Source organism: Sturnira hondurensis, unplaced genomic scaffold (assembly GCF_014824575.4).
Source record: "Sturnira hondurensis isolate 20B ecotype Veracruz unplaced genomic scaffold, ASM1482457v3 Scaffold0005220, whole genome shotgun sequence".
NCBI lineage: Eukaryota > Metazoa > Chordata > Mammalia > Chiroptera > Phyllostomidae > Sturnira > Sturnira hondurensis.
In genome coordinates, this window is record NW_028077851.1 from 8,038,597 (window position 1) to 8,063,041 (window position 24,445).

At 43.1% G+C, this 24,445-nt stretch overlaps 1 protein-coding gene across 1 annotated transcript in view; it reads right to left on the reverse strand.

Annotated features, from left to right (window-relative positions):
* Positions 1-438: 438 nt before the first annotated feature.
* GEMIN8 (gem nuclear organelle associated protein 8) overlaps positions 439-24,445 on the reverse strand; it is a 29,794-nt gene continuing 5,787 nt past the window's right edge. The window contains exons 2-4 of the mRNA XM_037046331.1: positions 14,775-14,819; positions 13,781-14,225; positions 439-3,107 (exon numbers count right to left, since the gene is read on the reverse strand). Of these exons, the coding sequence (XP_036902226.1) occupies positions 2,851-3,107; positions 13,781-14,225; positions 14,775-14,786 (714 nt within the window). The 5' untranslated portion in view covers positions 14,787-14,819 and the 3' untranslated portion in view covers positions 439-2,850. The remainder of the gene's footprint in view (positions 3,108-13,780; positions 14,226-14,774; positions 14,820-24,445) is intronic.

Here is a 24,445-nt window from a genome sequence, read left to right on the forward strand (position 1 = left end):
TCTCAAGTGTATCCCTCTTCTTGTTCCTATAGCCTCAGTTCTGAAATTCAGACAAAAAGTACAAATGCATTCTCCAGAGTCAGACATTCTCAAGCAAAGCTAGGACTAGGACCGACCCCCCCCCCCCAGCAGGGAATGTATCGGAATCCTGCTGAGGGCTGTAATGGCTCTAGATTCTTCGCAATGCTTGGAAACAGTGTGCCTTTACACATACTGACAGTATGTTTGTAGAGGCTGAAGTCAGCAGGGCAAAGCAGCAAAAATTGGGGAGTTGAGGAGTCAGAATACCTGGGTTTGACACCCACTTCCGCCACTGGAAGTGAGCCTGGTTCAGCGGGTTACTTTCTCTGTGCTTCAGGTTCCTCATCTATAAAAATAATAATATTCTTTCACCCTGTTCCTGAAATCCCCAAAGCTCTGGAAACTAGAAGTTAGCTCTCATTGTTTTTTAAAAATAATTTGTCTGACAGCCTAACCTGACTTAACTGTACGGATCTGATGACAAAACCTGACCCGAATGGAACTGAAAGTACAACAATATCTGAATCCTGAAACGTGGCTGATCTCACGGTTTGGAAAACAGCTGTGAACCTATAATAGCTAATTCATAGGTTGGTCATAGGTTGGTTGCTAAGGAAATTAATATTTGAAAAGTATTTAGAAGAGTATGTGGCCCACAGTAAGTCCTACATAAGCATCTGATAAATAAACATTTCACATAACAGTTAACCCCAGAAATGCAGTAAGAAAAACAATAAACATCAGAGACAGAAAAACCACTTTTGAATGGCACTCCAATCCCTTCCCTGCTCGGAACTACTCACTATTCTGAAGCTAGTGTGTATGAATCATTTGCATGCAAGTTTCTCGATTTTAGTAAATATGCGTCCGTAGTATGTATTTTTTAAGAATAACAAAGGATGATGGGTCCCAAACATCAATAGTGCTGTGAGAAGCCCCACCCTCATTGCTCTCTTTCCTACATTCTTGCAGCTCCTGCGCATGCGTGCAGCAGTGCACATATGCCAATGCTATATTTACACACCTGTCTGCCTCTCCTAGAATCCAAGTACCCTGAAGGAAGAGAATATGGTTTAGCTACCTGGAAGAACTCAAGTATTTGCTGAATAAATGAATAAATAAGTCATAGGTCCCCCCACCACACTTTATCAATGAGGCATTTGGGAAGAAGGGTAGGTGGGAATGAGATTTAAGCCAATGCATCCCTTCAAAAGGCTGACGGGGAAACATTTCTCCGTATTTGGAAGAAGTTTCATACCCAGGATTTCCACTGGCCCTCTGGAAGTATCAACATGTGTTGAGTATTTACTATGCAACCAGCACTATGTTTTACAGGCACTAACTCAATGTGGTCCTCACAAGAACTCCATGTGGGGGAATTAGTAAGACCCACTTGAAAAGTGAGGACCACGAAACACTGAGAGGTGAAAGTAACTCTAAGTCCACAGCCACAATTCCAGCCACAGGGGCACCGGCATGGAGGTTTCTTTGGGGAAAGGTAGGAGAGTTCTTTGTAAAGAGATACATTTCACTCTCAAATAGGTAAGAACCTGCTGCAAATACAATTAGTTTGTATTTGTGCCTGAGTCACATCTATTTTCTACTGAGGCATATGAGTTTACAATTAAAAAAGAGAGAACTACTAAAGACTTGAAATTTTAGTCATGTGTCACCTCCGGGGAAATGAATACTGATTTTGGTCTGCAACACCCAAGTTCAAATTGCAACTCCAGTAATAAAACAAGGGCTTGGAAAAACAAGCACCTGGGGCTGATGAAAGTAATGCATTTGTCACAGGGCAGGGGCTGCAGTGTGGAGCTAAGTGTTCTCAGGGAAAAACATGTCAATACTAAATCTTTCCACCAACCTTTGATGGATGTGCTAATCTTCTCAGGTCAACAAGGCTCACCCTGGCAACACACCGTAATAACTTATTTAAAAGGCAGCTGGCTTTTTAAAATGGAGTGTTCCATCAATCTTTGAATTTTCCTTCTCAGAAATGCATTCTTTCCACAATGATATCTGCTGTACAAAGTAAGAGTTCAATAACACCTTTTTGACAACAGAGGAGACTGCAGAGGGGAGCGGGTTTGGGAACTACTGGTTTTTTTGCCCTCAGTTCTGTGTGACATTAAAACTCTGTTAATAGAACAGGAACAATGGCAGACAGGTCATTTCATCCACTGGAGCATGGGTCCACAAACTACTGGCCAGAGGCCAGATCTGGCCCATGGCCTGTTTTTATCAATAAAGTTTTATTGGAACACAGACATACCCAGGTGTTTCCTTATTATGGTCTATGGCTGCTTTCAGGCTGCAAGGGCAGCATTGAATAGTCACGAGACAGAATGTCTGATCTGAAAAGCCAAAAATACAAAGTCTTTGGCCCTTTGCAGAACCTGCATGCTGACCTCTGCGTGGGAGAAGAGTAGTTACCATCTGGCTGCACGTTTGGGTAAGTGTCAGCCAGGGCAAACGGAGTACCAGTAGGAGACCACAGCTGACACATTTAAGGCATTTAAGTTGGGTTAAATATAGAAGAAGGGAGAAAAAGACAAAAACAACTAAGCAGTGTCTCTAAGTGAGAACCTCAAAGAACTGAAAGTGTAATGCATATGAAATGATCATTTTATGTCAAAAGAAAATCTCACAGGTTGACTACAGTACACACCCTGGTGCTGAAAAATGCCTGACTTATTATATCACCCCCACGACAGGCCCCCTGGCACTTTGGTGAACATCTCCATATAAAGTCCCATTTCCCCAAGAAAATGCACAGAAGCAGAAGAAGGAGCAAATCCCAGAGGAAGGGGGCCCAGAGGCCAGGGTTCAGAACTTCAGCGGAATGACCGGCCAGTATTTGGGCCGCTTTCGGTCAAAGTGCTTGTTAAAGCTCAGCTGCACGGCGGCCTCCATGGCCTGGATCTTGGCAGCGCTGTCCCCATACAGGCGCTTCATCTCGGCCTGGCGCTGCTCGCCGGGCCTCTCGGATGGTGGTTCCACGGAGCGGCCCGTCTTGTAATATAGGTCGTGGTCGGCATTCACATAGTCCTTCAGGCGCTGCTCGTCCAGCTGCTGCTGCCGCCCTGGGAACAAGCCAACACAGTCAACTGGGGTGAATTCCATGGCACCTAGATGTACAGCGTGCAGTCCAGCAAGTCCCCTTAGCTTTCCCTTTCAAACTGTGAAGCCAGACCCAGATGTTCTCTAGATTCTAAGGCACAACCTGCATCTTCTTATCGACTCAGTTATGAAGCTCATTGTTCACTTCTCAGGGGGCTACATGCTGAGAGAAATAGCAAAAAACCACAAGGGAACATGAAGCCCCAAACTATCAATCCTCTGGGAAGACTCCTGAAAACACAGAAGACAATGACACCACCTGGGTTCCTCTCCTCATCCACATGCCAGCCCACAGCCTGCCTAGCGAGGAAGGGCTGGTGGAGCTCCCTGGGGTTTAAACACACCACCAGGCTGGCAGTAAAATGCAGTGCTCCCTGGAAAGGCCAGTGTAGAAACAAGTAGTAGTTCCCACCACAAATGAGGGGGAAATGGTTTTAGGTAATCCAGAAAGAGCAAGTGCTGGCTACAGACAATGGCCAGGATGACCGATGATCCTTCCACTCATCCAAAACAAAAACCATACCAGGCAATGGTAGGTCAAGGGATTCAACACTTGCAGAGGGCACAAGGGCCGAGCAAGGCAATTCTGCAAATGGAACAGAAACCTCTGATGTCTAATCTTCCTGCTACTTGAATCTGTATCTTGGTGTCAACATCCTCACTACGGGATCTGACTTCCCACTTCACAGATGAGCTTAGGCTGCATTTCAAGTGCCATGGTTACATGCTTTCAATTCTATTCATTTAAATGGACTCCAGTACAACAAGAAATCTTTATTCAATTGTTTAGCCCCTCTCTTTTGTTATAGCAAGTACTAACATAACTTCTTTCTTATGTAAATAACACCATAAAAATATCAGAAAAAATGCCTTAGCCCCAGGTGTCTCAGTTGCTTGGAGCATCATCCCAGTATGCCAAGGTTGTGGATTCGAGTGCCAGTCAGGGTGCACATAAGAGTCACCAATGACCACATAAATAGGTAGAACAACAAATCAATGTTTCTCTCTCTCTCTCTCTCTCTTTCTCTCTCTTGAAAATCAATCAATAATTTTTTAAATGTCATGTAGAGAAAAACAGATTAAAAAATATCAGCAGAACAATGCTACAAAAAGTCAAATTTAGCCTCATCTAATAGGTAGATTTTTGTAAGCTACTGTCAGGAACAGAGAAATTGAGAGTAGAGTGTGATAGTAGAACGTCGATAGCTGCTATTGCTACCAAGAGAAATGCTACTAAGCAGGGAGTGTGGATGTTGCTGGGATAAACCAACAACATCAGTCATCCATTTCTTGTTACAAAGAAAGTAGCAGAAAGAAAGCTTAGTATGGAAGGGCTGACAAAAGTGACTGAATCAAGTGTGAATGGAAAGTTATTTATGTTATGCCTGCACAGTCACTCTCATAAATCCCGTTCTTTATAAACAACACCTAGGAGTTGGAGGGAAGGGGTTTTATCAACTTGGAAACATTATTAAAAATGTATGTGGCCATTTCTGTCTTAGCACATCTGCAGTTCATTTTCGCACAAGGAAGCAGGACACAGATGTGGCAAACGACTGTCAAAACAAATACTGTATCACCGTTACCCTATCCATGGAAAAGATACAATTGACTTACTGTGAAACACAGACCTCAACCAAAATACTGACCTAACATGAATGGGAGCTCAACAAGCATTTGTTTCTCATTTGTGGTCTTTCTGATGAGTCTGAAATATCATGATGCAAGTTATTTCGTCTTTCTGGGTGTTCACATTCTATTCACCACTGCACCCCTCAAGGACTACTCTTCTGAAGGCCTGGCATGGCCACATTAGCCAGGAACAACAGAGTCCCACCTGTGAGAGCCTTGCTGCTGGCCTGCAGGATGCAATTCCACACATGGGGCCATGGGGGCCTCAGGGCCTCTGCATCTAGAGGGCAGAGGTTCCCAGACCACAGTTCTTTCACTCTCAAGTTTGTCCCAAGACCATCATCAGCCTCTCTGACAGATTTAGTGACACAGCAGATGTTCAACCTCCTGTCTAAATGTGAGTCTGCATTTCAAAGTTTAAATACACTGGAATCTTCGCTATCTTAGTAAGTGTTGCTCTCTGCCATTAGGATATGTGAGTATAAACTTTTTACTTTGGCATCTTTATTTTCCTTTTCCTTGTAATTTAATCTGGTTATCATTAGGTTTCTTCTGGCTACTCTTCTGACAAAAGCTATCTGACCAATATTAAATTGGTGTTACCATTCTCTGTCAAGAGACATTTTTCTCTTACTATTGACATCTGTGGCCGAAACACCATAAATACAAAGTGACCCCATCTGGCAGTCCATGAAGCCTGTGCAATGAATGTTCCCAGTTTGCACTCGGCATGTGCTCATGGGTTGCCATCACTGGATTTTAGTTTTAAACAGAGTTCACGTAGTATAAGCATGAAAGATACAGCCCTCTGCTCTATCCTCTACTTCTATCTCCTTCCCACCCAGCCTTCCTCGTGAAGATGTTAGGTCCGATCCTGTCCCCCTCTGCCCGCAAGGGGTTTGCAGGTTCCAGGTTTCCTGCACAGTGGACAGTTGTCCTAAAACATAGATCTAAGGTGCAGGAAGCCTGTGCCTTGCACTGAAGGGCCAGCTAATGGATGGGCTGCGGGAGTCGCCTATGGTGGAGGGACCCTGTCACCTGCAGTCACTGCATCCCTAACCCCAGGAGGACACAATGCCTGACACAAAGCAGGTGCTCAGGAAATGACTGTTGAGAGAAAGTGCGGACAAAGGCCATACATTATTTTTTCCTTTGGTAAACAGCTCTGTTTCTTCCAGATGCTGTTCAAGAAAAATGCTGACAGCCCAGGGATAGAGAAACAGATGCTCAAATCACAAACGGTGCTTGGAGGCACGCCCCTCACTACATCCCTCAGAGCCTCCATGGTGGAGAGGCTGGGGAAGCAGGCACAGGAGGGCCCCAGTAAGTTGGGGTCTGATCTTCTTCCCTCCCATTTGAGTCACTTCACCTCCATTTACTCACACAACTTAAAAAAAATTATTCTAAGGCTGGACTACAGACTTGGAAACCAGCCAGCCTAAAACCAAATACCCTCAGACTGGCTGAAAGTGCTTTGGTGCACACCGACCTAGGGGACTAAGCAAACCTCAGGGTGGAAGAAACTACTTTGAAGGCACCCACTTATTCTGGTTTCTATTTACTGCTTCCTTCCTCCCACTGAAAGGAAGGATTCTTAATCACTGGCAGTATTTCTTCTCAAAACATGATGAAGGCTCCTCCAACCCAATGGACTATCAGCTGACTGGAGCAGAGAAGGGTACCGTCACACCTCAGACATAACTGAACAGGTACCTGGTCAGGGAGGGGGGGTCATTTTTACTGAAAACAGCCATGGGACTCGATCTTACCAAAAGCTCTCTGCTTCTAGGATATTTGGTCATGGGAACTTGTTTGAGTACAAACCATCACCTTTTTAGATCCCAGCACCAGGCTGCAGTGGGTTGACTAGTATCCTCCCAAAATCCACATCTTCCCGGAACCTCCAAATGTGGCCTTATTTGGAAACAGGGTCTTTGCAGATGTCAGAAAAGGAAGGATGGAGGTGAAGGGGACGATGGAGATGAGGTCAGACTGGATTAGGGTGGACCCTATCCAAGGAGTGTGTCCTTATGTGAGACAGAGAAGGACAGCTAGAGACACAAGGGAAAACCACGCAAACTCGAAGGCAGGGATTCCTACATTGCCACAAGCCAACAGACACGAGGAGCCAGAAGAAGCTGGAAGAAACAAAGCCCTAGAGCCTTTGGAGAAAGTGTGGCCCTGCCAACACCCCAACTTTGTACTTCCAGGTTCCAGAACTGGGAGAATACATGTCTGTTGCTCTAAGCCATCCAGCTGGGGATAATTTGTTACAGTGGTCCTAGGAAACTGATGCAGGGCGAACATGTGGAAAGGGTTAACACAAGAAAAACACTCAGTATTACACTGGTAAGGAGCAACTTCACTGGATTCATCTGGGTCCACGGTATGTGACACTGATGTTTTTGCCTCCCTCCGTACATTTACATCATGTTACCAACAGAGACTTGCAGTGCATAAAGGAAGAAAAAAATCATGGAAAGTGACTTGGACTCGAGGGAACCTCACACAGCAGGAAAACATGCCTTCGGTATTCCACAGATAATTAGCCTGAAGGCAGAACATTTTGGAGGACAAAGCACTAAGACAAATGAGTGCTAAAGAATGGTAGTTTTCCAGCATTAGCATGTCTTTCTGATTATATTCACTGCTACAGTGCTAGAATTAATGATCTTCACACCACTGAGTGAAAGCACAGGCTTGCTTTATACCGTGAGTGCCTCATTTCTGACTTGTCAGCAACACGCCCAGAACACAGGTGTAGACCCAGAGCCATTTCTGTTGGGTCTCCTATCCTCACCCCACATCCCTCAGTCCGTGACAAATGTAAGCCTGTGGACAATCGCCATGTCCTTTTGTAGAAGAAAAGTGCACTTCCATCCCTCCCTCCCACTTTTCTGCAGCTTCTCACACATTTCTTCTCACTGATTGGCTTTCTGCATGTCTCAACATCTGGACTGGATGAAACGCACACACGGTGGAATTATGCTCAATCAGTATGATTCCACACTTGAATCTCATTGACTTAGCCAAAATGACTCATTCAATTCTGGGCTGTACCCTTTGCTATATCCTCTAGGTTTTCCATAGAGGGGGGACTGAAGGAGCACCAAACAGATGGGGGTCCAGCCAACCGACAGAGTCTAAACCTCCCTCCTCGGGTAGACATAACACAATGGAGCAGATGTCTCCCATCAAATGTAAGAAAAACACATCTGGGCCCTTTGGTGAGAACAGTACTTTGAGTGCCGAGTGGGGGTGGACTACTTCCTTTCTTTCTCTCTCATTCCCAACCGACCCCATCCCTCAAACTCTATGGCATATTTTTCCACAACTAGCCCGTGGACCTCCTTTCCTGATTACCAAGTTCACTACTGGCGATCAGTAGTGTACCCCGCCTTTGCAAAAGTAACCATGGACCACACCGCAGATGGCTCTTCTAGCTACCATTTTTTAATTTATCTCCCCTTTCCCCCTGGGTTTGCTCTTTGTGAATATGAGTCCCTTTTTGGACTTAACATCTGGCCCCAAAACACGTGATAAGTCTCTGATTGCCTGAAGCCAGAGACAACAATGGCGGTATTTGTTTTGGGGGGCCTTTTCGTCTATTGCGAATATAACTTGCACCCATTTTCCCTCTAAGAATTAGGACGATAACCTTGCAGACCCAGTTGATGGTTATTCATACCAAAAAAAAAAATACGTTTCCTTAACCTAGCAATAAAGATTTTCCTCCAAGAAACAGGTGAAAACACAGCTGACCTTCAAACACATCACAACTGCCTACTTTCCTGTGAGGGATGCTACCACTGAAGTTTTAAATAATGGAAACATCTCGTGAGGAAATGACAACATAAGAGAATCAAAAGCATGCTTGTTCCCACTGCACAAAAGGTCTTTATCCGACGTAATGTTTTGTTATCATTGAAGGGTGTTCAATCAGAGTTCATCTGGAAGAGCAGTGAGCACAAGCAAGAACATGCTATCTCATCTGAAGGATTTTATCCTGAGCAAACATTAAATAAGATTCAGATGGGGAAAAGCTAAATCAAATTTAGCTGTGTTTTTCCTTTGCCAGTAACATTTTATAAAATTCCGTGTTCTCTAAATGATTCATATTCAAAGTTGAATTTGCCCTTATTGAAGAAGTAGCTTCTAGTGGCTCAAAGAGCAAAATGAAAACAACCTTAATCAAGTATTCACACTACTCAGGTCCCTTATCTCTTTCATAAGCATTTCCTGTCTGCGTAAGGAACTAAACCTCAGGTACATTCTAGTAATGGCAATGGCTTGGAAAACACCCCAGGCATTCAAATTACTTACGTCTGAATTCCATAATTCATTATTGAATACATATTCATCCTATATACCACCCAGAGTGGGGTTGAAAAAAAAACAATGCTGGTGAACTGCTGCCCATGATTTTGTTACTGGGGGTTCAGGGCCAACCCCTGGCAGCCACTTTGAATAGAGATCAGGTCTTTAGCAGTAAGATTTTGGCACCAAAGCCTGTTCTCACCCCCACTAGATGCTTCTCATGCCTCCTAGGAACTTCATAGTTCCTAGGACAGACTGCAGGGCCCAAAAGCATGGCAGAGACTGTAGGACAAGCAGTTTTGAATTTTGCTACAAATACACATTTTCAAAAGCACAGCGAAGTGGTGTGCTATATCAAGTTATGTCCAACAAGAATGCCCTAGCAATGGAACTAAATGACTAAACTCGACAGACATGGAAATTTAATTCTTTGATGTTTTAAATATTTCAGTTGATCTAAATATTTAGATCGATTTAAGGGTTTAAGTGCTGCCTAGGGCAGATATATATCACTTTGCTTGAAGTCACAGAACATCTTTATCGAAAAGGTACAGAATCGAATCAGGCACTAATCAGGACAAACAGTTATCAGAGTAAAACCAGTTTGTGGTGAACAATCCATGACAAAGGATGAGTTATAAGCAACTAACCCTAGCAACTAACGTTTCTTGGGCACCGACTTTGTACCAAGCACCATTCTCTAACTTTGCTCTTATTATATCAGTTAATCTTCATAATTACCATCGTGTTAATTAGAATCTCCACTTCACAGGTGAGGGGGTTGAGGCTCAGTATGGTTAGGGCAGGGGGCCCACAAGAGGGTTATGAACCTCTGGCTTGGAAGTGGGAGAGCCCAGGATTTGAGAAGTTCTGCCATAGCTGTACTGGGAGTGAGGTTAAGGATGGAGATTGTAATAGTTTTCACAAAATTCCCCTTTCTGTTGCTTTGCTATCTAGGTCACAGTAAAAGAAACCCACACCAAGTTTTCCTCACAGAGGTGATAACACATTCCCAGCACACTTTCCATCCCACTCACAAAGACAACTCTCTCGGGGGGGGGGGGGATTGTATTAGTTTCCTAGGGCTGCCATGGCGGAGCACCCAAAACTGGGCGGCTTAGAACAATGGCAGTGGATGGGCTCGCAGTTCCGGAGGCCGGAAGTCCGAGATCAAGGGTCGGCAGGGCAGGGCCGCCCCAGGCAGGGGAGGTGCCGGGGAAGGGTCTGTTCCGGCCTCTCTCCCAGTTTGGGGTCCTTCCTTGGCTTGTGGCAGCAGAAGTCAGTCTTCACACGGTGTTCTCCCCAGGTGTGTCTGTGTCCAAAGGTCCCCTTTTAAGGACACCAGTCCCACGGATTAGGACCCACCTTAATGACCTCATTTTAACGTGATTACCTCTATAAAGACCCCATCTCCCAATACAGTCACATCCCGAGGCCTGGAGGGTGGTGGTTAGGACTCCAACATATGTTTTTTAAGGGACACAAGTCAAGCTGTAATAATGATGGTAGCAGTGCCATTTGGAGCCTTGAAGTAAATGAAGAAGATTGAGGAACACTATCCAACAAAATTTGAAGTTCATCAGCTTTTTCAAAAATTTATTTTTAGAAAGAGGGGAAAGGAGGGAGAAAGAGAGAGAAAGAAATATTAATGCATAGTTGCCTCTCACATGGCCTCCTTCTGAGGGCCTGGCCTGCAACCCAAGCATGGACCCTGACTGGGAATCAAACCAGCCATCCTTTGGTTTGCAGCCCGAGCTCAATCTATTGAGCTACACCAGCCAGGGCCTGAAGTTCATCAGCTCTATAAAGCGTTTCAACCCTAACTCACTTGGTAAAATGTCTCACAGAACCACAGCAAGTTCAGTACTTTGTGGGATAAGATTAGAAAACCTCTTATTTAAAGCTCATAATTAATAACAAAATACTTCATGCATTCTTCAAAATAATATTAAGTGCCAGGCACACAGTAGGAGATCATTTTCATAATTTTTTTAAAAACCTACTGGGTTCTGACAAAAGCAAGAGGGAGGAACACATCAGTGTGCACCTGAACAGAGTAACAAAACGCCTAGCACTTAAACAGATGTTCTTCCCCGCATCTGTGACTGAATCGCTCACCCTGGAAGAACACTTTTCATTATTTTATGTTCATTTCATTCATGTCTATCTTTATTGAATAACTAACTATATCAGGTTTATTTGAAATCAGCACATATTTGATAATGGCCTTTTTGAGGACCAGGGTTTGCTCCTATCCTTTTTTTAAAAAAATTATTTAATTTTTCAAGTACAGTTTTCTATTACTCCCATCCCATCCCACCCCCCATGCTCCCCCCTCCCTCCCATTTCCACCCTTCTCAGTTGTTGTCCATGTATCCTTTATATATGTTCCTCTAAATCCCTCCCCTATTCTTAATTACAACTTTTATTATAAAATTATCAGTCTCTTGGAGTGGGGGAACAAATTCTGGTAAGGACAACAGAAATAAGCCCTATCGCCACCATATTTTCTTTTTTAAAGGAACAACCAAATGTGCACATGGGCCGATGGCTACTCTCCCTCATGCGCCAGACTAATGCTTATTTTGTATGTATTTTGAAAAAAGCTTGACTTCATCTCTGGAGATCCAGGAGAGAAATGTATTCTATGTGTAATATAAAGTGCTGTTTTAAAAGTACTTGTTTGGGTGTACTTTCTAATGCACATCAAAGAAGTCAACAGTTTAATTAATCAAAAGAAGGGAAGTTGAAGGAAAATGACAGGCAAAGATACCAAAGGGCACCTCGTGGCATCTGTGAATGCTTGCTGTCATTATGAGAACATGGATCATTGAAAACGAACTGCAACTCCTCTGAGGCTTCTGTTTCTGTTTACTAACAATTATAGGTAAACTGTCATGTCATTAGAACTCACTACAAACAATATTGAGACTGTCTAGTGGTTATAATAGAAAATAACAGATATGTGTATCTGATCTTTTACAAACACTTAAACTGTAAATGATCTGATAATCTTAATAGTAAGGAGAGCACCAAAAGCAGTTTTAACTCTTCAAGTGAGTAAGAAATTTAAAAAAAAAATTCTTGCTTTATGACTGAAGATATAAGACCATTCTCACAAGTCTCCAGTCCCAGGAAGATCACCTCAATGCAGGATTGAATCAGAAAGTTTGAGTACTAGGCTGTTGGGAACCGCTCTGCCTGGTTTCAGGAATTGTAACTACCCACCATGGCTAAGGATGAGCAAGTGACTCCAGAATGTGAGCCACAGGAGACAAAAGCTTGTCTCTGGTAGTGAATGCTGCCTCAGTTTCCTCCCTGCCCCCAAAGCTAGGTTGGAAGTCAGAGACAGGTAAGAGCACTCAGAGGAGGGGCAACCTAAGCCAGACTTAATCACTTGGGAGGCCATCATGGAAGGACTCAGAAGGGGGGCTGTGACAAAGAGGGAGCAATGGACCCTTGCCCCCTGGCTATGTGACATAGCCCAAGTCCCCATGTCCTCTGGGAGAAGTGCTTCCTGGCTCTAATCCACTTAAGCCTGATGGGGAGGGGTGCAGCTCCTTGCCTTGCTAGAGTGGATCTGGAGGAAAATCTGGTATCACAAAGAATTCCTAAAAAACCTGTGAAGCCTGCTCTGCTAAGAGTGCTTTCATTCATATGTTAAGGGTCCGAGCAGGAAACCCTAAAACTCTGTTCCTGACAGACTCTGACTCATACTAAGCCCTCAGATTTCTTTGAAATGTTATCTACTGTTTGATCCTTGCCTCCTTGTATTCCTGTGTATTACAACCCAATAAAAGCCCTTGGAGGAAGGGGCTTGAGGCCTTTTTCCCCTGAATAACTGGCCACTGCTCCAGGCCTTTTTTTCCTTGGAGAAACTGGCCACCTCTCCTCCCCAAGCAAATCATGTCTTGGTAGTGTTTACTTTTATCCATGGCGGATGAGGGGACTTGTGGGCAAAGCTGCCCCCACACTAAGCATTTTATTATTTTGTTTAGGTTCACAGCAATCTCTGCTCTGAGGGGAGGGAACTTACCATTTACGATTTGGCAGCTCTGGAGTACCAGGGACGGCTCAGGGTTGTGTGCTTGTGAGTTGGCAACGGTGTTTTAGGAACCTAGCTGTCATAGGGACAGAAGCTAATCCCTATATTTGTGCATGAAGAAGGAGCACGGGAACTAGAGTTGGGCAGATGGCGGTTGAAATCCTAACAGCAAATGACTGGTCATGTGCCATGGAACAAGTTAGTCAACCTACTGAAGGCTCACCTTCCTCATCGGTAAAGTGGGTTTAATACCTTGTAGGACTGTTGTGTAGATTAGAAGACACATGTGTGCATACACGTACACACACTCACATGCATGCACACATGCATGCACACACATACACACATACACCCATACACATGCATACATGCACACTCTCTGTCTGGTGGAGTCTTTAACATTCAATAAATGTGAGATACTATCAGGTTGAGTTTTGCTCTAGAGCTAAAAAAAAAGCCCTATATTAAAATAGCCCTGGAAATTAATATGATTGAGGAACAACATCAGCATAGCTATTCCAAGGTTAGGATTGGCTATGGAATATTATCTGTGCTCAGTCGAGGAGTAAGAAAACAACTTGACATAGCCTAGGGAAGAGAAAACTACAGAGTGCAGGGCAAGAAGAGGAAGCATGCACTTACGCCGCTCTTCCCTGTGCCTCTCAGTCTCTGCAAAGTACTGGCGGAGCTCCTCAGTGATCTCCATGTTGCTCAGGTCACACTCCACCCCCTCATCTGAGTCGGTCTCTTCCTCTTCCTCTTCCTCCTCCACACCCCAAGCCTGGACTTCTCTCGTGCTGTCAGGACGGTGCTGCTCAGGCCACAGGGATTGTGCATACCTGCAGCTGGAGTTCCGGGAAGCCCAGTAATGGCCCCAGGACTTGGGAGATCTGCCCACCTCAGCGTAACGGCTCCGGGGATGACCTTTGGGAGTGAAGTACCATGGGGACCTGAAGTAAGAGTCCACGGCCTTCCAATAGGCCATCTGGTGGCTGCGCATCCAAGCCATTGCTTGATGATAATGACGCCAGTATCTTGCATATGCCGGATGACGAGACCAAGGCTCCCCAGTTTCCGATGGTGCCGCCTATAAAGTCAAGGGAGGTGTAGGCTAGATACCACAGGTCATCTTCAAGAGATAAAAGTATGTGTGATAAAAGAGGACATGATAGGTCTGTGCTCACCAGACACTCAGTGTACACATACTTGCTCTGAAGCCTGTGTACATGAGGTACACACAGGACAATTAGCTTAAGGCTATAGCCATTAAAAAGCAGGACAGAGGCTAATAATGATCATTTTTAGAAAGGATGCGAGGAGAGATAAGGACTGGACATCTATTCCCTTGGCCCTTTCTATCCACTGTAGTTAAGCAACTAGTTCCAAGTGAGAAAGCCAAGAACCACATGGATGAATGAATGCCATGTTTTCTGCTCCTCCATCTCCCCCCCACATGCCTGCTGGCCCAGCCTACTTCTCAGTACCCGGGACAAAAGATGTTGGTAATACAACCCATGGTGCTTTTACCTTTCATTTCTGATGTATTTCTTTGCTGTCCTCAGTCATGGAATGAGAACACCAGGATTTTGAGGATGAAATTAATCTTTTTCTCTTATAAGTTAAAAAAAAATCTTACCTCTGATGCCATCTCTGATTGAGAAAGTCCAAAGGGGCACCGAAACTAGGAAAGAACAACCACAGGGCAAACAGTTGGTCAGCACAGGTAGGTGGGTGACATTTGTGGGTAATTTGTAGTTTGTTCAGTTTGTACTCTTTGTACGAAGAGTTTGTACTCTTTCCAGGACAGTGCCTGGCCTTCATGCAACTCACCCCTATGGAGCCTGGCACATGGGCATGGCCTTGTGGTCTGAAAAGGAGCAATCCCCTCAGGCTCAAAAGACCTAATGTTTCAAGTCCTGGTTTCTCTGTTTTGTTTTTCTTTTTCAATTACAGTTTACTTTCAATACAATTTTGTGTTTGTTTCAGGTGTATATGTAAATAGTAATTAGTATGTATATAAAAATAATACACAGAGCATGAACTAAAAATGGACAACTATATTATTTTATTTACCGATCCTTAACTCAAATTTAAATTAAATTTGCATGTCCCCGAGGCTGGAATAGACTACATCTTGCCAACTGACTGGAAACCTTTGTTAGGTCTTGCCCTCGGACTGGGACTTGCAGAAGACTCTAACAGGGGTGTCCAAACTTTTGGAGTCTCTGGGCCACACTGAAAGAAGAAGAGTTGTCTTGGGCCACATATTAAATACATTATGGCACCCCATCACCAAAAAATCTCATCATGTTTTAAGTTAATTCAAGATTTTCTGTTGGGCTTCATTCACAGACATCCTGGGCTGCATGTGGCCCGTGGGCCATGGGTTGGACACCCCTGCAAGACATCTCTCCAGCCTGGGTTGTGCCCTGCGCTTGAAGCCCCCTCAATAGGCTTTAATTTGGTTTGGATTGCAATAAACACCTCTCAGGCAGTGTGTGACAGGGCGCTGTTCCTGTCTAACCATTTTTCCCCTGTGGAGAAACCCTTCCATGGAGACTCCGCACCAGGCCTCGGTGCAGAGGGCCTTTGCCCAGCAGCCTTGCTCTGCCCAGGTTGCCTCTCCCCCCACTGCCTACCTGCCTGTGATTTACTGATAGGACAGGAAATACCTAAAGGTCAAGTTCAGGCTGTACCTTTTACAACCTATTTAAAACAGGCTTTGAATATTTTTTCTTCCTGTTCAGGAGTTTAGAGCTACTAAAATGACAGTCTCCACCAGAATGTACTTTAAAAAGTTCAATAATGATAAAATAAAATAAAGTAACAAAAATAATAAGTCTAAAATGCATGAGAATTGAAGTGCCTGTGAGCCAAAATCACTAACACAACGTGTTGCCAAGCAGTTACTCAGCATCTGAAACTTTAGAAATCAGATATGAAGGAGTGCTATTTTTCCTAACTTCTCTTAATAACAGGATAACATTTAAAAATCTCCAAGTCTTAAGAAATAAACTTGAGTTATTTCATCATCTCGATCAGATGTTTTGCTATGGGTACTGTTGAAAATTGTGATGTGAAAATGACTTCTTTTAAGATTTAACCTTAAAAAGAACCATTTGCCTTCTTTTGAAATATGAAAAAAAACCCCTCTCAAATAGGGTATTTCCAAGAGGGCTGACATGACCTTCTGTAATTTTACCTCACACATAGCCCACACTTCCTGTTCACTGTTCTAAATTCAGAAACTCACGCACATGCAGTGAATGTAAACTGGAAAAAAGTGAACAGATGCAGTGAAAATGTAAGTGCAAATTTAGTTCACATTACTTTTAAACTATAATTTAAAGGTTTAAAACATGAGCCATTATCTGAAAACCTGGCTAACTGCTGTGTGCTGCACAGGTTATTGAGGAAATATAAAATGCAATGTGATTCAGGGGCTAACCACCCAGAGAAATAAGACTAACGCAGAATGAAATTATGGTAGAAATCAGCTCACACTTGAGTGCCAAACTGTAAGGTGTAGCCTTTAAGTGGTAAAGTCACTCCAGCCAGTTTTCATCTAGCACTGGTATCTGAATCGCTGAGAGCCTGCAGTGCATAATGACATTAAAGGGAACTCCATGTGTGTCTTAATCAAATTTGTTTTAGAAGATTAACAAGGAGCATAGAAATTAGATTAGAAAAGTCAAGGAGACATCTGCATGTCTTGTGGAGATTAAGAGGTTTTTTCTTAAATATATTTTATTGATTATACCATTGCAGTTGTTCTATTCCCCCCTTCATTCCCCTCCACCCTGCACACCCCCTCCCCCCACCTTCCCCCCTTTAGTTTATGACCACGTCTCAAGTTCTTTAGATTCTATATTTCCCCTACTATTCTTGCCCTCCCCCTATCTATTTTTTTAGCTATCATCTATGTTACTTATTCTCTGTACCTTCTCCCCCCTTCTCCTCCTCCCACTCCCCTGTTGCTAACCCTCCATGTGATCTTCATTTCTATGGTTCTGCTCCTGATCTAGCTGTCCTCTTAGTTTGCTGTTGTTTTAGGTGTGGTTGTTAATAACTGTGAGTTTGCTGTCCTTTCACTGTTCATATTTTTCATCTTCTTCTTCTTAGATAAGTCCCTTTAACATTTCATATAATAAGGGCTTGGTGATGATGAACTCCTTGAACTTGACCTTATCTGAGAAGCACTTTATCTGCTCTTCCATTCTAAATGAAAGCTTTGCTGGATAGAGCAATCTTGGTTGTAGGTCTTCAGATTTCATGACTTGGAATACTTTCTTCCAGCTCCTTCTTGCCTGTAAGGTCTCTTTTGAGAAATCCTCTGACAGTCTGATGGGAACTCCTTTGTAGGTGACTGTCCCCTTATCCCTTGCTGCTTCTAGGATTCCCTCCTTCATTTTAATCTTCGGTAATTTAATTATGATATGCCTTGGTGTGCTCCTTCTTGGGTCCAACTTCTTTGGGACTCTCTGAGCTTCCTGGATTTCCTGGAAGTCTATTTCCTTTGCCAGACTGGGGAAGTTCTCCATTATTTGTTCAAGTAAGTTTTCCACTCGTGGCTGTTTCTTTTCCCCTTCTGGTACCCCTATAATTCGGATGTTGGAATGTTTAAAGATGTCCTGGAGGTTCCTAAGCCTTTCCTCATTTTTTTTGAATTCTTGTAAATTCACTTTTTCCTGTTTGGTCATTTCTTCCTTCCTTCTGGTCCACTCCCTTGATTTGAGTCCCAGTTTCCTTTCCATCACTATTGGTTTCCTGTCTGAGATTAAGAGTTTTGAATCCAGCCCTGGCTGGTATAGCTCAGTGGGTTGAGTGCGGGCCTGTGAAGCAAAGGCCGCCGGTTTGATTCCCAGTCAGTGCATATGCCTGGGTTGCAGACCAGGTCCCCAGTAGGGGACACATGAGAGGCAACCACGCATTGATGTTTCTCTCCCACTCTTTCTCCTTCCCTTCCCCTCTGTCTAAAAATAAATAAATAAAATATAAAAAAAGAATTTTGAATCCAGACTTCTATGCCCTACAAAGTGTACTTAGAACCCGATTAATATGAATATTAATGATCCCAAATGGGGAAGTGTGACAGCCTCAAATGTTAATAAACATTATTGTCATTGAACACTACTGCAGACCTCAAAAAATCCTGTATTTATTTATAATTGGGACAATCCAGCCTGGTTTTAAAAGCTGGAATACCATATTCTGCAAATGCACGAGACAGCATCTGAGAGGTCCACTTTGTGGAGTGAGAAGAGTAGGAAGATGCACTAAAGTAGGCAACGCGGTTTCAGAAGTTCAAGTGTAATCTATCATGTGCGCCAGGCTGCTCACTGTCTATGGCTGTGATTAAAAAGGTGGAGGGAGGTGGGAGGGGTTAAGATGGCGACAGAGTAGTACAGAGGGAACTCAGCTCCCGTGCATCTGGTGGAAAATATGGGCAGTTCTACCGAAGAACAGCATAATCAACCAACAATTCCCCAACATTTATGAAAATAGGAGACCACAGAGTGTGCCGAAGGAACCAGACAGCTGCAGGTCGGGCGAGGACTCCAGAGGGCAAGGGAGGACAAAAGCGGCTGCGCACCCGCGGCCTCCTAGGCTGCGGGCTGCTCCATGGCGCGCACGGGCGGCAAACTCGGCAGAGCGTGAGTACCGACGAGAATTGGCGCGCAATGGGGGCCGGCACCATCAGTGGGAAACAGAAGCCCCGTCTGAATCCAGGGCCGGGGCGCCTGTGACGGAGTGAACGCTAGAGGCCTGGCACCCGGTGGGCCGGCAACAGGCTCCGTGGGAGAGAACTGACTCCCCCCCTCCCGTCTAGGCAGGCAGGTTAATACTGGGCAGAGACCTGTGGGCTTAAGTTAACATAAAGGGTGGCAACGGCGGACTCTGCGGTCACCAGCCTGCCAGCCCACCAGCCCGGGGGATTTAAGAAGGACGCTGTCGTTGCCAGTCTTTTGGGATTGGGCTGGGCTGAGAGGCAGGCTTTGCGGAGAAGGCTCTATTGGAAAGTGAACTGAGGGGCTCTAAGACTGAAGCTTGACTCACGGCCCATATACCCAGCAGCCATCCAGGGGAGGGGTGGGAACACCTGGGTCCCGCCAGGGGACTGAGAAGGACGGTGCCGGATACCGTGGGACACAGGCAGCCTCCCGGGGGTGTGGGCGCCCACAGCTGAATTGGCGCCCTGCTTGCGGGCGCCTGCCCTCAGACAGGCCGCAACCAGAAAAACCAGTTTGGACAGTTTGAAACCAACAAAGGAAGGGTGCTTTTTTTTTTCCTTCTCTAGTGTGTGTGTGTGTGTGTGTGTGTTTTCCCTTCCCTCTTTTTTTTCTCTCTCAACTTCTTTTGTAATTAATCTTATATCTTGTAAACTGTTGTTGCTCTATCTTTCAATACTCTGTCCTTCATTTCTTTTCCTTTTTGTCCGGGTTTAGTCCTTCTGTTCTTCCCAAATTTTCCACTTATTCCCCTTTTCTCCTGACTTTTGTCTGTGTGTGTGTGTGTGTGTGTGTGTGTGTTGGATTGTTTGTTTGTGTGTTGCTTAGTTTTCTTTTAGGTGTATTATTATTTTTTTGCATTATTCTTATTCCTTTTTTATTTTAAGAATATCTTTGTATCCCTCCTCTTTCTGTACAGGTTTTTTAGTCCTGGCTGGGTATACTGTACTACCTGACAGGTTCCCACTGCTCTTTCCTCCACAGTGTTTTGCTGATTTTCTATACTTCACGTGCTTTCCTTTGCTATACTACCCAAGCTCTATAACCCCCATTTAGACAGATCACATAGAATCTATCACGTGAGAGTTGCTCTAATATTATTGTAAATAAGAGCTGTTCTGTACAACAGTAATACTTCATAACACATCTCTGGGAACTTAGACCACCTTACAGGTGCCTGAATTCTATCACTCTATTTACTGACACGCTACACCCAGTTACTAACCTGTACTGTCACCTTACCTCAAATCTGACCACCTGCAACTACACTGCTTTCTAGATACAACTCACAAGCCCCCCCCTTCTTAACAAGACACTTAACTTATGCCCACCCTTTCCTAAAAGTGTCAAGCTGGGTCGAAGAGCATGGTTAACTCTATGCATAGCCTAAAGACTGTCTATTTCTTCTCTGCCGAATGTGTCTGTAAATAACATAAAATAATTTTCTGCTATCATAAACCATTTTGCCTCCCCCACCAACTGATCACACATGCACAATAAAGAAAGGAGTAGGTGGAAGCAGAGAACACCAAGATACCTGCAGGAGACTGCACTGCTGACTTTCACAGGTATCTTACCACAGAAGTTCACACCATAAACCCAGGGAACCAGAACAGATCAATTTAAGAAGCAGAGGGCAATAAGAAGAGTATCACAAACAATGGGAAGACAAAGAAACAATCCCCAAATGAAAGAAAAGGCGGAAGCCTCAGAAAGAATGTTAGATGAAATAGAGGCAAGTCAACTATCAGATGTGGAATTCAAAGCACTGGTTATCAGGGAATTCGAAGAGCTTACAACGAGCTACCAGAAACTACAGGGGAGCTACAGTGAACTCTCTGCAAACTATACCAACATGAAAAAGGAAATAGAAATCATCAGCAAAGGCCAAGAGGAAATGAAGAATACAATTTCTGAACTGAAGAACACAGTAGAAGGTATCAAGAATAGAATCGATATGGCAGAAGATCACATAAGTGAGATTGAAGACAGGATAGAAAAAATCTCCCAGACAGACCAAGTAAGGGAAAAGAGAATCAGAAAAAATGAGGAGAATTTAAGAGAAATGCAAGACAACAAGAAACATAATAATATCCAAATAATAGGGATACCAGAAGGAGAGGAAGAGGAACAAGGGATAGAAAACCTACTTGAAAGAGTAATAAGGGAAAATTTTTCTAAGCTGAGGAGAGATAAAGTCACACAGATCCAGGAATCGCAGAGAGTCCCAAGCAGGTGGAACCCAAAGAGGCCTACTGCAAGACACATCATCATTAAAATGGCAAACCTCCAAGACAAAGAGAAAATCCTAAAGGCAGCAAGGGAGAAAAAGGAAGTGACATACAAGGGGGGCCCAATAAGGCTGGCTACTGACTTCTCAATGGAAACATTCCAAGCAAGAAGAGAATGGCAAGAGATATTCCAAGTAATGAGAAACAGAGGCCTACAACCAAGGCTACTGTACCCAGCAAGGCTGTCAATCAAGATAGAAGGCCAAATAAAGAGCTTCCAAAACAAAAGAAGTCTAAAAGAATATGCTTCCACCAAACCAGGTCTACAAGGATTACTAAAAGGGCTGCTTTAAGGAAAGGAAGGAAAAGAGAGAGACGGAGAGTAACACGGGTACATAAATAGCAATGAATAAGTACCTTTCAATAATAACCTTAAATGTAAATGGATTAAATGCACCAATTAAAAGACACAGAATAGCTGAATGGATAAGAAAGCATGACCCACACATATGCTGCCTACAAGAGACCCACCTCAGGTCAAAAGACCATCACAGACTAAAAGTGAAAGGATGGAAACAAATTTTCCAAGCAAATGGACAAGAAAAAAAAGCCGGGGTAGCAATTCTCATATCAGACAAAATAGACTTCAAAAACAGGGCCATAAAGAGAGACCCAGAAGGTCACTTCATATTGCTCAAGGGAAGAATCCACCAAGAAGACATTAACATCGTAAATATATATGCACCCAACTCAGGAGCACCCAAATATATAAAGAAAATCCTAGAAGACCTCAAAAAAGATATTGACAGCAACACAATTATAGTAGGGGATTTTAACACCCCACTGTCAAAAATGGACAGATCTTCCAAACAAAATATCAACAAAGATATTGCAGCATTAAATGACACTCTAGATGGACTGGACCTAATTGATATATATAGAGCCCTTCATCCTAAAGAAGATTAAACACACATTCCTCTCAAATGCACACGGAACATTTTCCGAGATAGATCACATGACAGGACACAAAACAAAACTCAACAAATTTAGGAAAATAGAAATCATACGAAGCATTTTCTCTGATCACAAGGGACTGAAATTGGAAACTAACCCCACAGGAAAAAACCAAAAACAGCCAAAATCATGGAGACTGAATGGTATGCTATTAAACAATGAATGGGTCAAGATAGAAATCAGGGAAGAAATAAAAAAGTTTCTGGAAACAAATGAAAATGAACTCACAACAACCCAAAACTTATGGGACACTGTGAAGGCAGTCCTGAGAGGGAAGTTCATAGCAATACAGGCTTACCTAAAGAAAATAGAAACATTTCAAACAAACAACCTAACCCGATGCCTGCAAGAACTTGAGGAACAACAACAGAGACAGCCCAGAGCAAGTGGAAGGAAATAATCAAGATCAGAGCAGAATTAAATGACATAGAGACTAAAAACACAATTCTAAGGATCAATGAATCCAGGAGTTGGTTTTTTGAAAAGATAAACAAAATAGATAAACCTTTAAGTAGACTCATCAAGAAAAAAAGAGAGAGGACCCAAATAAACACAATCAGAAATGAAAGAGGAGAGATTACAACTGATACCACAGAAATAGAAGGGATGGTAAGGAATTACTGTGCAGAGCTGTATGCCAAGAAATTTGAAAACCTAGGTGAAATGGACAAATTTCTAGAAAAATATAATCTTCCAAAACTCAATGAAAAAGAAGCAGAAAACCTGAACAGGCCAATAACAGCAGATGAAATTGAAGAAGTAATCAAAAAACTCCCATCACACAAAAGCCCTGGACCAGATGGTTTCACAGGAGAATTCTACAAAGCTTTTAAGGAAGAGCTAACCCCTATTCTTCACAGACTATTCCAAAAAATCCAAAAGGAGGGAAAACTCCCCAACTCTTTTTATGAAGCCAGCATCACCCTAATCCCAAAGCCAGATAGAGACACAACAAAGAAAGAAAATTACAGGCCAATATCACTGATGAACATAGATGCTAAAATCCTCAATAAAATATTGGCAAATCGCATCCAACAATACATCAAAAAGATCATACACCACGACCAAGTGGGATTCATCCCAGGGATGCAAGGATGGTTCAATATACGCAAATCAATAAATGTAATACACCAAATAAACAAAAGCAAAGACAAAAACCACATGGTCATATCAATAGATGCGGAAAAAGCTTTTGATAAGGTACAACACCCATTTATGATAAAGGTACTCAGCAAGGTGGGAATAGAGGGAACATTCCTCAATATAATAAAGGCCATATATGAAAGACCTACAGCCAACATCATACTCAATGGGCAAAAACTAAAAGCTTTTCCACTAAGATCAGGTACAAGACAAGGTTGCCCACTTTCACCACTTCTATTCAATATAGTATTAGAAGTTCTAGCTGCAGCGATCAGACAAGAAAAGGAAATAAAAGGCATCCAAATCGGAAAGGAGGAAACAAAACTGGCATTGTTTGCAGATGACATGATAGTGTACATGGAAAACCCTATAGCCTCTACCAAAAAACTGCTGGAACTAATAAATGAATTTGGCATAACAGCGGGATACAAAGTTAATATCCAGAAATCAAAGGCATTTTTGTATACCAACAATGAAGCAGCAGAAGCAGAAATCAGGAAAAAAATCCCATTCGATATAGCAAAAAGAAAAATAAAATATCTGGGAATAAACCTAACCAAGGAGGTAAAAGACCTGTATGCAGAAAACTACACAACACTGAAGAAAGAAATCAAGGAAGACACAAATAAATGGAAACATATACCGTGTTCATGGATTGGAAGAATTAACATCATCAAAATGTCCATACTACCCAAAGCAATTTACAGATTCAATGCAATACCTATTAAAGTACCAATGGCGTATTTCACAGACATAGAACAAACACTTCAAAAATTTATATGGAACCAGAAAAGACCCCGAATAGCTGCTGCAATTTTGAGAAAGAAGAACAAAGTAGGAGGGATCACAATACCTGATATCAAACTGTATTACAAGGCCACTGTAATCAAAACAGCCTGGTACTGGCACAAAAACAGGCACATAGACCAATGGAATAGAACAGAGAGCCCAGAAATAAACCCAACTCTCTACAGTCAATTAATATTCGACAAAGGGGGCAATAACATAAAATGGAGTAAAGACAGCCTTTTCAACAAATGGTGTTGGGAGAACTGGACAGCTACATGCAAAAAAATGAAACTTGAGCACCAACTTACACCATACACCAAAATAAATTCAAGGTGGATAAAAGACTTAAATATAAGCCGTGAAACCATTAAAACCCTAGAGGAGAGCCTTGGCAAGAAAAT